General features: G+C 45.9%; 1 protein-coding gene across 2 annotated transcripts in view; it reads right to left on the bottom strand.

Annotated features, from left to right (window-relative positions):
* Positions 1-268: 268 nt before the first annotated feature.
* The window catches only part of Medag (mesenteric estrogen dependent adipogenesis), a 50374-nt gene continuing 38109 nt past the window's right edge, over positions 269-12533 (bottom strand). For both annotated transcript variants that reach the window (XM_040751399.1, XM_040751398.1), the window contains exons 2-5: positions 7201-7310; positions 4218-4330; positions 3826-4111; positions 269-1518 (exon numbers count right to left, since the gene is read on the bottom strand). In XM_040751399.1, coding sequence (XP_040607333.1) covers positions 1394-1518; positions 3826-4111; positions 4218-4330; positions 7201-7246 — 570 coding nt within the window. In that variant the 5' untranslated portion in view covers positions 7247-7310 and the 3' untranslated portion in view covers positions 269-1393. The remainder of the gene's footprint in view (positions 1519-3825; positions 4112-4217; positions 4331-7200; positions 7311-12533) is intronic.

Genomic DNA, 12533 nt, shown 5'->3' with positions numbered 1-12533 from the left:
TTTATTATTTTTCTTTTTACTGAGCTTAATAACGTATTTATCCTCCTGTGATGAAGTAGCACTTCGATCCTCTTTTCTCCACACAAACTTCCTTTTCTTCCTCCAAAAACTCCATCACAGCCTAGCTCGTTAAGTGTCTTCTTGAAGAAGTGACTCTGAAAGCCACACTTGTGCTGACATTTAGTGTGCCACTAAGTAAAGCCACCCCCCACAGACCTCAAGGGGCCATTCCATACCTTTCTGGTCACAAATTTAACCAATTACAGGCTGACTGCCAAGAAAAGTTTTAATTGTGCGTATGCACTAGATAAACTTTCAGATGTAAATACCAGGTCATCAGTAGTGTTATCAAAATATGTAGCATGGGAACTTGTTATTAAAGGATAGAAAAAATGGTACACAGGGCCCATAAGTCTGCTTTCTTATGACTCTTTGCAGGAATCCACAAATGCAAAACTTTGATTTTATGAGACTGAATCTTTTGTAGTAATAGCCCAGGCTGGCCTGGAATTCCCTATGAAGTCAGAGTAATCCTGAACTCCTGATTCTACTGCCTCCAGCTCCAAAGTGCTGGGATCACAGGTGTGCACCATGCCTGGCCAGTCACATAAACATTTACATGTAGATTGGATAATGTTTGCCTTTAAGTGAGTCCCATTGGAGCTGTGGGCAGAAAGTTCACTGGTGTTCGATGTACTTTGTTAATGGCTTACTTTCCTTTCTGTGTTAAGATTGCTAAAAGCGTATTCCGAATGCCAACTTGCATGGTGTGCCTGCAGGGAGGTGGGCATGATCTTGTCACTTGCTGATTGCTGCTACCACCTGGCCTTTACATTCCAGACACGGTTCATCCTGGCATCCTGCAGATCCTTCAGCAGCCAGTATCTTGAATGTCCTCGAGGTCTCCCATGGGTGGGATGAAAACCATACTTGCCTCCAAGTGAAGTGTGGCACAGGCTTTGCCTAACACACTTGCAAGAGGAGAGTTTGAGTCAGGCCTGCTGGGGCAGTGAGTCTCAAGGTGTGCCCCAAGCAGAGAGTCAAGTGCTTCCCACAAAAGTTGCCAGGAAAGTCCCCAGAGTGCCAGGCTGCTAGGCAAAGTTCAGGGTGGTAGGCCCTGGAGACTCGCTCAGATTCTTCAGAGAAGGTTCCATGTCGGTGGCACCCTGTGCCATAGGGACAAGGCCCTTCCATCCTATAATCATAACCCTGATGGGAGGCAGCTGCACTGGGCCAGCCAGGGCACCATGCCCAGGGAAGTGGGGAAACTGGCTTCTGTAGAGCCTTGGAGGACCAGGGACTGGCAAAGGGTTGGAAGTTCCCACCTCTTACCCCTTCAACCCGCTGTCTGCCACAGGCCTCCAAAGGGCGACAGCTAGAATGTTCAGACCAATCAGATAAATTGGCTGGATGACTCTTCAGATTCCAGAACACTTGGAAATGATAATTCTGCCAAGAGTGGCTCTGTAACCGACGATCTGGGTGACAGGTTGCAGTTAAAGACATCGTCTATTGAACCTAAAAACACAGTAAATAAGGTGTTTATTATCGCATCCCTACAGAAAGTAAAAGTGCCTCTAAAACTCATTCAAAATAGCCATCTCAGTAATTAATAGAGAATCCTGGCTTCCACAGGGACACTCAGAAAACTGAATAGAAATGTGTTGATTTTTGCTGATCAGTACTGTTTCTGTTGGCTGGGTGTGATGGCATGTGCCTTTAATTCCAGCACTCAGCAGGCAGAGGCTGTGAGTTCACTGCTAGCCTGGTCTTCATAGCAAGTTTCAGGTTAGCCAGGACTACATAGTGAGACTCGTAAAGGACAAAAGATGCTGATTGACACCATTACTCTGACTGCTAGTTGCTTTCCATTGGCCTGGAGATTTGAGGTAAATAGCAGGAGTTGGGAAACATGCTTAGGACAAGAGGCCAGGAGTCAGATTCAGTTTGCTGCTTGGTTTATTCATCTTGCATGACTGAGGGTGAAAACAAGGGCTTCCCACACGCCTGGCAAGCACTCTCCTACTGAGTTCCACTCCCAGCTAGAGGTCAGCTTCTGATATGGACAGAACAGATTGGCAGCCTTGGTGGGCCGCCAGTCAGTCCAGGGAGCTTGGGTGCCAGGCTCGGCAACCTGCCAGGGCGCGACAGGTGTGCCGTAGCTGCACCATCTGTAGTGCAGCCCTCTCCGTTGCTCTAGAGCTGAGGAGGCCCTAGACTTGGCTCAGGGAAAACTTTCTAGGAAGTGTGACACTCGTACCACATGTGCCCTAGTGGAAACCCTAAGCAGGTACAGGGACAGAAGGTGAGTCAACAGTGACCCCGGAATGCTATCCGGATGCTGGGGACAGTGAGTGAGACTGAGGACCAGGCAAATGTGGCACCGCCAAAGCAAGGGTAGACCACCCACCAAGGGTAGACCACCCACCAAGCTTTTGCTTGTAATGTAACAGAGAGGGCACAGGCAGAGAGATAAGTTAAGACAAGATAGGGTGGGGGTGGGGCCAGCCAGAAAAGGAGGGGAAAACAGACATCCAGAGAGAAAGAAAAGCAAGCGGACAGAGGGAGTGAGGGAGGGAGGGAGGGAGGGAGGGAGGGAGGGAGGGAAAGAGGCAGGCAGGCAGGGAGGGTGGGAGGGAGGGAGGAAGGGAATTTGAGGGATAAAAAGCCCCTGAGTAAGGGCTCTTGCTGCACACAAAGGAAGAAAGAACTGCCATTGAACACAATTAATCTAGACCATTGACATCTGCACCGCAGATCACTTCCAGCCTGCCAAGGGCCACCATAGCCCTGATTCTGGAAGTGCCCAGACTAGCTACCCCTCAGAGATAGGCTCACAGAAGAAGAAGCCATCTATCTGCCTGACCAAGAGTCTGCCATATGTCATGTCAGGTTGTAAAATGAAACCTTCCCAGGAGTTATTCTTTCTTTCTTTCTTTTTCTTTTTTCTTTTTGGTTTTTCGAGACAGGGTTTCTCTGTATTGTTTTGGAGGCTGTCCTGGAACTAGCTCTGTAGACCAGGGTGGCCTCGAACTCACAGAGATCTGCCTGCCTCTGCCTCCCGAGTGCTGGGATTAAAGGCGTGCGCCACCAACGCCCGGCGGAGTTATTCTTTCTTGTACTATCTGAGAACCCTTCCGCACACACAGTTGAGAAGTGGAGACCACAGCCACAGTGACAAGCAAGCTGGCTGACGGCTCTGTTATCCAGAATGAGGACAGATGAAATAGAGGAGGCAGTACTCTTTCCGAAATAGTTTAATCAGTGTGTTTAATGAGTATAGATACTTAAATTTGATAACTTCCACTTAAATTGGCATTCTGCATTTGCTGTGTTATATAATTGGTATAACAGGAAACACACTGTATCTTCCTTTTTCTTTTATTTGTTTTCCTCTTTGCCTCTGTGTCTGAGACAGGACCCCCTCCATGTCGCCTAGGTTAGCCTCAAACTCCTGGACCCAAGTCATCCTCCTACCTCATCCTCACAATCAGCTGGAATACAGATGCACACTATTGTGCCCTGCTTCTCCTTTAGGCTACCAAACACCTCTTAGTCCTTCCTCCCCAAGTTGCAGCTATCAGCTTCTTGGTTTTGTTTTTGTTATTGAATTCATTATGCAGCCCCTGTTGATCTGGCTGGCATTGATTCATAGAGACCCATCTGCCTCTACCTCCTGAGTGCCAGGATTTGCTGGGGTATCATAGTTCTCTTTGGTCTGGAGGTAGACCTCTGGCATTTCACTCAGTGGCCACTTGGGTCTCGATGCTGCTATCCACCCTTTGAACTAACCACCTTCCCACACCCCAAGAGTGCGCAACATACCTCTAGATGTGACACTAAATTTGCGGTCAGAGAAACTGCTCCTCCGGATTAACGGTTCGCTCATTTTCTCCAGAAATAACTTAATGGTTTCTTTCTTTTCTGGGTTCATGCTTGTCAAGTTGAGAACCTTTCCTTGCACTTTTACGGTAGAATTGCTGAGCCCAAACCAGTAAAGGAAATCAAATAGGGCATCTGCCTTGAATTCGTAGGCGAAACTCAAATTCTCTCCATTCAGCACTTTAGTTCCCGGAAGGAAGAAATTCCTTACTACTTCCTGGAAATCAAACTGAAGGAGAGAAAAGAGGTACATGACATGGAGGACAAAACCATCCCCAGGAAGGGAAGCAGTCCCTTTGCAGGGGTTTAGCCCTCCTGCTGAAAGCCCAGCTTACCTGAAGTCTATAGCTTTCTCCGATCACCGAGGAGATGGCCATGTCCATCCCTTGCTCTATCTGTCTTCTTATCTTGGGGTGCCTTGTGTTCACAAGAAACGCAAAGGTCCTTTCTATAAACCAGCAAGCAGAAGTCAGAAAAAGTGTTTGTGCGACATGAATGCACTTCTAACTAACAAAAGCATGCCTGGAGTTGCTGTAGAAGTTTGGACACATCTATTCTTTTTCCTGCCAGCTTCCATGGGTGCCCAGCGAGATTTCTAGAAATATTCCCCAAAATTTTGTAAATTTGAAAGGTGCTCTGAGTTACTGTGAAAACAGGTTTGGGGATCAGCTACCTTGGAAATCAAAAGCCACTTGCATGAGAACTACCCTCCATGGTGTGTCCCCTGTGTGGAAAAGGTTCTGTGAGCGTGTGTGTGTGTGTGTGTGTGTGTGTGTGTGTGTGTGTGTGTGTGTGTGTGTGAGTGTGAGTGTGCGTGCACTCAAAGATATGCACACAGAAGTCAGAGGACTGCTTGCTCGAATCAGTTCTCACCTCTACACTGTAGTTTTCCGGACAGAGTTTAGACTCCCTAAGCCTGTAAGCCAGTAGCTCTCAACTTGTGGGTCATAACCCCCACGGGGGTCACATATCCTACATATTAAATAGTTACATTGGGATTCATAACTCTCAAAATTACAGTTATGAAGTAGCACCATAATTTTATGGTTGGTTCACCACAACATGCAGAATTGTATTAAAGGTTTGCAGCATTAGGAGGGTTGAGAACCACTGCTTAACCCATCTCCCTTGCTCCAGGCTAGAGCAAAAGCATCAAGGCATTGGAGGTGGAGTCTGCCCCCCACCACCTAGTCTTACCCAATACACACAATATAAACAAAGTGAAGATTGTTTCCTCATTTTAAAAAATTGAATCTTATTAACTACTAATCTCTTTTCCAGCCCCAGGAATCAAGCCCAAATTACTTTAGCAATCAAGGTAAGACATGCATGCCAGTCTTACCTAGAGGTGTGGACAGCTGTTGTGTGAATTTAAGAACATTCTATTCCCTTGTGGGTCAAAGGCAAGTGTTTAGATTTTAAAGAAATGCATTTTTCTTGAGGATTTATTTATTTTTATTTATGTGTATGGGTGTTTTAGCTGCATGTATGTCTGTGTACCCTAAGAGGCCAATAGAGGATGTCGTATGCCTAGAACAGGAGTTACAGCTGGTTGTAACTCCACCTGAGTACTGGGAATAGAACCTTGGTCCTCTGGAAGAGCAGTCAGTGCTCCTAACTGCTGAGCCATCTCTCCAGCCCTGAATGCATTTTATACTAATCTTACTCATTTTTAGTTTTCCTACCCATGTTTTCCCTTCTTCTTTAGATAGAAACCACCTTATATGCTATTTGAGATGAGAGATAAAATAAATCTAGCAGGCTAGTTGAAACTTGGAATTGAATTTCATGCAAATCAACTAAGACCTTTCAAAAGCTCATTAAACACCCAGGTCTAGCCTATCCTATGGCTAGGCAGGTTGCACACTGCATAATTACAGACCTGTCAATCTGCATGTTTACTCTGACAGACTTCTAGAAGAAGGCAGTACTTGTCTCCAGAACATGGTAACTCCTAATTTGCATAACGTGTAGTCTAGAATAGCAGCAGGGCTGACATGTTGCCTTAGTTACAGTCATCATCGTATAAGCTCAGCCATCTTTTTTTTTTATATTATAGAACTTTTCTCCCAGTTGACCTGCTCTTGGGGTCCCATGCCTCCTCATATAGATGTTATCATGCAATTATGCACTCTCTGTTAATCTCTTACAGATACCTTCTTGTGCTACTCTTGGAATTTTGGTTAAAATGATTAACTAAGAGTTCTTAGTTCTTATTCTTTCTTTAGATCCCTCCTGGGGGAAAAAGTCAGGGGTACACGTGTACATCTGTGATACAATCCTGGAGACCTGACCAGCTTCCTGGACATCACTAAACCAGAGCACATGTAGCACTAAGGTGTGGCTGGTCACATGTGGCTAACCACTGCTGGCTGTGCTCTGGCCTTTCTTGCAAACAGCATTCTGACTTTGAGTTGGGGATGGTGAACAGAGAGTGCTCCAATAACCAACTGAGAGAGGGAGCTTGAGGAATTCTGTCTGAAATGAGCTGGCCACTAGTTATTAACCTGAGCTCACTTTAAGAGTACAACTTAGGAGGCTGGAGAGATGGCTCAGAGGTTAAGAACACTGGCTATTTTTCCAGAGGGCCCACATTTTTTTTTTTGGTTTTTTGAGACAGGGTGTCTCTGTATTGCTTTGGAGGCTGTCCTGGAACTCACTCTGTAGACCAGGCTGGCCTTGAACTCACAGAGATCTGCCTGCCTCTGCCTCCTGAGTGCTGGGATTAAAGGCTTGTGCCACCAACACCCGGCCCAAGGGCCCACATTCTATTCTCCGAACCCTCATGACAGCTCACAACCGTCTGCAACTCCAGTTCCAGAAGATCCAGTGCCCTCTTTGGCCTCTAAAAGGGTACCAGGCATGCAAGTGGGTACATAGGAATATGTGAAGACAAAACACCCATCTACATAAAATAAATTTAAAAATAAGAATTGTAAATCTTTTAAAAAGATTATTAATTATACCTACTTTAATGTTCAAAAACAGCCCCATTTGGATGTAGGTCCTGTAGGTTGTTGAGCCAGATAGTGACAATAAAACATGCCTCAGACACAGTACGTGATACACAAAGGGTTTCACCACTCCAACCATCCCTACAACCCCAGAAGGCCCAGAATGTAAGATCATTTCCTGTCTAGAAAGGAAGTCAAACCTCTGAGGGCTCCATGTCAGGTCACTTCCTGCCTGAACAGGAACAAGGGTTTCTATCATTAGAGTTCACTGAGCTGACATCTACCCCCTCTTCTTTGGGCCTCTCTTCTACCTAAGCCCACCACCCAGCAAGGCAGGGCCAAAGAAGATTATTTATATACCTACCTTTTGAGGTGTCCTTTTTGGCCTGCACGTTAATGAAGAATAGCATGGGCTTGCTCAAGATTGTCTCCCTGTAGTCTTTATAATCAGAGTAGGTGGTCAGTTCCACATATCTATGGAAAAAGCAGAAATAACTGCAGATGGAGTATCCACTCCCATGGGAGGAAGGGGATGTAAAGGCTGGACATGTCTACCTCAGCGTGGCCTTTGAGGGATGTTTCCTAAATTGTGTCCTAAAAGAGGTCACAACATTTCATACACATCAGGAAACCACCTTTGGGTCATTGCTGAGTGAATGAGGTGTCTGTGGTCCTTAGGGTGGCTTGATAACAGTGTGTTGCTGCTTTCAGAGGGGCCTTTACCAGATGAGACCAATGTCATACACCAGGTGGGCAAAGAGTTCATCTGAGGCTATCAGAGCCCTAAGTCCCCACCCCCATCTCACTGTCTCTCTCACACTCTCCCCTGTTCTCTCTCTATATATGTTCCTTTCCCCGTGTCTCCCCACCCTCCTCTGTGTGTGTGTGTGTGTGTGTGTCTGTCTGTCTGTCTGTCTGTCTGCTCTGTTCTGCTCCTGCTTCTCTTGTGGCCAGGTCCAGTCAAGGTGGGCCATGTTCAGTCTACTACTTTCTCTGCTCTGGACTCTTCTAGATACCTCTGATTGCTCTCTCTCTAGTAACCACAATAAAAACCTTCCCCTTCACCACAAAAACAGCAACAATAAAAAAAAGAACAAAACTGAAGAGGAAGAATTCATTGAGTCTTCTCTAGTGGATTCATCTTGCCTAATAGGTCTGGAATTCCCTATCTCCTTCCCACTTCCCCACCTAATCCCAAGATAGCACAACCTCCTGTGTGGATCACACCATTAATCACGTTTCCTATAAACTATTACTAATTCACGTTTCCTCCATTCTCAGCTGTGTAATTACAAAAATCATACTGTTAATGCATTTCTGCCCATATCCTCATTAAATTTAGCATCCTTGGCTTTACTTTTACTGGAGTATTCTACTTAGAAAGGTCTCTCTGAGTCCTGACTCTCATCTTGTGGGTTAGCTCCCCCCCCCCCCGATTTTTCCAAACAGCCTTTATCTGCCCCTAAACGGTAAATAAAAAGATCCCAATGCAAACTGGCTTCTTCCAGGGGTGTGGTAACCTGAGTGAGAATGGTCCCCGTAGAATCATATGCTTGAATGTGTGGTCCCCAGTTAAGGGAACTTTTAGAGAAGAATTAGGAATTGTGTGGCCTTGTTGTGCGTCATTGGGGGGCAGGTTTCAAAAGCCAGTGTCAGACCCCGTCTCTCTCTCTCTCTCTCTCTCTCTGTCTCTCTGTCTGTCTGTCTGTCTGTCTCTCTGTCTGTCTCTGTCTCTGTCTCTCTCTCTCTACCTTACTGTCCTCACATCAGAATTTGCCTTCAGCACAACAGTAGCTATGACAAAGGGGATGGTTCATTTCCTAGCTGTCCCAAGCTCAGAGTCTGTGTTGGTGCGAGCAGGTTGAGTGGCAGCCAGCAAGAGAATGATGCCAGAGCCTGGTCCTTCTTCACTCTGGGTTGGTTTCGGGTTGGTCCCAATGAAATATCTGCCTGGAGTGAGTGGGTCAGCTGAGCTGATAGCAGGGGCTGCCCGCTGCTACACCGGATAGACTCTTCCATCCAACTGTGATAGGAGAGCTCCATGTGTTTCTAGTTTGAAAAGCAGTCAGTCCTTCCATACTTGACTAAAACAACAAAGCCTGGGAAAGCCGTTGGCTGCCACAGGGGGCTTGGCCACTCAGTTCTCTTGAGCCCCGCCTATGTTTACTTCTTTTTTTATTTTTTAATTTTTTGTTTGTTTTTCAAGACAGGGTTTCTCTGTGGCTTTGGAGGCTGTCCTGGAACTAGCTCTTGTAGACCAGGCTGGTCTTGAACTCACAGAGATCCACCTGCCTCTGCTTCCCGAGTGCTGGGGGTTAAAGGCGTGCGCCACCACCGCCTGGCCCCATGTTTACTTCTTACAACTCCCACAGACAGGAGGCAGGCATGGGTCAAAAGCACAGAAAAGGGTACACACCCAAAGATAATGCCCACAAGGGGAGGGTGCCCACCAAGGCAGGTGACCACCCAAGTCAGAGAAGGACAGCTTCTGTTTGTCTCCTGGCTTGATTTCCCAGAAATAGTGGGTTATCAGACTGGAGTCGGAGAGCGATTACTCTAGTAGAGCCTCTAAACTCTTTCCTGCTCTCTGTTTCGGTGTGTGTATGTGTGTGGTGTGTGTGTGTGCGTGTGCGCGTGTATGACCTGTGACCCACCCATTTAGCACTCTCACAACCTTCCCCAAGGCAATCCCTTTTGTCTCTGTCTGCAGTCTGATGGCTGCTCTCTGGAGAAAGTCCCTGGGGCTCCAATGCAAAGGAGCCCCCAAAGGAGCAGTTTCACCCAATTTTCTGATGATGCCACAACAGTGTGGCATTTTTTTCACCCTATAAGATCAATTGACATCTAACCAGAGACATCCTTGAATTCTGCTATTGCCAAATTGTCTTCCAACAAACTCATGGTACAAGAAAAAGATAGAAACATCAAGTCAGAAACGACCATTAGCTGGAAGAGCAAGCAGGCCCCTTAGAATTCCATGGAAGGCCTTTTACAGCACCACAGGACTCAGAGAGCTGTGGTTGGATGCAATCAGAGAAGAGGTTTAAGGAAGTCACGTATTGAGGCTATGTGCAACCTACGCATGATCCCGTACTGTATAGTATGAGCTGAATGAAACAGCTGGACAGTAAAAGCAGGTGCAGCAGAATTGGCCAGCCTTTGACAATTCGGAGGCCATTTAAAGGACCATTCATCCCAGGTGTGTGCAAACACTGCATAGCCAAGAATTTGACAGCATATTTTATAGAAATTCCCTATATCTAACCTGGCCACAAAGGAGAACCACAGGAAACCATTCTTATCCATCCGGACGATGTTGGAACCATTGGATGACACCACATCTGTGCACAGTGCTGCAATCTGCAATACCTAGGCAGTGGAGCTAAAAAGCTAGATGTCTAAATGATGGCAGATGGGTAGCATACACAGCCTGGATACTCAGGTAAAGGGATAAGCATCATGCAGTTCTCAATGGTACACAATTTAAAATGCATGGCTTGAAGCTTTCAGTTTAGTATTTTTGAGCTGAGCTAACCACAAGTAACTTCAGTGAAGGAATGCTACTGTACATCATTAACTCCTCCATTCCCAATTCCCAGTAACGGTCCCTTTGTCTAAAGTGACAAAGTTCCAACGAAATAAGTAAATGTAGGTGGTTATTTGAAATTTATGATTATAAAATTGAAATATAAAAATCATCACAAAACAAAAAGGTCACAGGGTCTCTTCATTCAGTTCCACAGGTGTTTTAGTGTCTGCCTGGCATTTAGTTATTGCTTTTTGTTCAGGATGTCTTACTAGGTGGCGTTAGGGACCAGTTATTTCATGTTGAATCGTGAACCTTTCTGAATTAGTAATGCAAGTATCACCTCCGTGCACTGAATATTATATTTGCTAAAGTTATCATACGGGGTGGCAAAATGTAAGCAACTTTAAGGTTACTTTGAGATAACAGGTTCTTCCAACTCTCATTTATTCATTTCACACTGTCCCCAAACTACTTTCAGACTGTAACTTTCTAAGCCTGACCTCAAGGCAAAGATCAGAGGGCAGGGCAATGCCAGAGAAAGGAATGTAATTCATATCCAAGCTCAGCAGTGTGTGAACTCCATTCCAGAACCAAGGCTCACTGTGACCCCGAACCACAGTTAACCTTGACCCAGAGCCTACATAGCTCTCTGTGACCCACTGTGAGGTGGGCCTGCTAACACAAATATGAGAAGGGAAATACCTTTGCCGCCAAGAGTCACGTGGTGCATTTCAATGTGCAATGGTAGATTTAGGAATCCTTCTTATTCTGGGTATGGTCCCTGGACCAATAGCATCAACATTGCTGGTATTCAGGCATCTGCACTGACCTGCCCTTGGGGTTCTGAGAGTATATGCCCTCAGCTTCAGCCACTAAGAGCACCACCTGTCTACACTCACTATGTTCTCTTTTGAAAGACCCTGCCCACCTCCCATCTTTGTCTCTTTCTCTCTCTCCCTCTTTTCCTCTCCCTTCCTCCCCCTCCCCCCTCACTATCTTGTCCCCAGGGACCAGACTGCTGCTTTTTCTGCCCTTTCCCTCTCCTCTTCCAATAAGCCTCCTATGTGAGTCCTGTTGTATGGCATGACTTCCCTTCATGGTGTTTTGTAAATTATAGCAAGCATGACTGCGAACTCATCCCAGTGCAGAAAGCAAACCCCTGTTCAATTTCATCCAACCAGAATCTGTGTTTTATCAAGAACCCCAGGAAACTGGCATGTTAAGTTGCCGACAGTTTGAGAAACACCAATGGAAAGTGCCCCACCACTCAGACTTGAAGGCTGTCCCATTGTTCACACCCAGAGACACCAGGGGAAAGCCAAGACTGCTCTGCCAAGCCAGGCATACATAGGCAAGGAGCAAGGGACTGCTGTGGCTGGAAGGAGAGGGTGCAGTGGGTGATGTCAGAAGGCGGGCAGTTACTCAACAATGACCAGGTGTGCTGGAACCAGGAAGCAGATGGCCTAGCTTAAAACCAGAGTGAGGTTCTGGGGGAACCAAGCCAGGAATGGATTAAGTGTGGCTGAAGCCTTAGAGTGCCTGGGCCATGACCTCTGAGGCTATTAAACTTTCTGGAAATTCAGTTTCATTATTAGCAAAATAGGTGGGCTTCTCATGAGAGGATGAGCAGATCAAATACAGTTCAAACGAGGCTTCCTTATTAACCTTAGTGATAATACAAAAACTAATAGATGATATGTGCCAGTATTTGTTTCTTTGGGACTTCATCAATTTTAATTCTAATAGTAAGGTGATTATTTCTTAATAGGTTTTATTTTCAATTACATATATGCATGTTTTTGTGGATGAGTTTGTGCAGTGCAGTGCCCACAGAGGCCAGAAGGGGGCATCAGATGGGTGCTGGGAACCCCCTGTCTTCACTAAGTCATCTCTCCATCCCCATTTTAACATTTTATTATTATTTTATAAGGTGATTATTATTCTTACCTAACAGCCAAGGAAGCTTATTTTACAAAAAGTAAGAAAATGTCCCAGGGTCCCTCCCTATGTATAGTGCAGAATGTCCCACTTAGGCTCACATACACTTTCTCTAGGCTGGACCTCACCATAACGAGTTCAGGGTGCAGACAGGTGTCATCTCAGCAGTGTTGTGTGTCCTGACGAAAGATGTTGTGGAAGTCAGTTTCTACATGAGACAGGAGGAAGAG

Source organism: Mesocricetus auratus, unplaced genomic scaffold (genome assembly GCF_017639785.1).
Source record: "Mesocricetus auratus isolate SY011 unplaced genomic scaffold, BCM_Maur_2.0 Super-Scaffold_100008, whole genome shotgun sequence".
Taxonomy (NCBI): Eukaryota; Metazoa; Chordata; class Mammalia; order Rodentia; family Cricetidae; genus Mesocricetus; species Mesocricetus auratus.
This window is presented reverse-complemented; position numbering and strand designations above follow the sequence as displayed.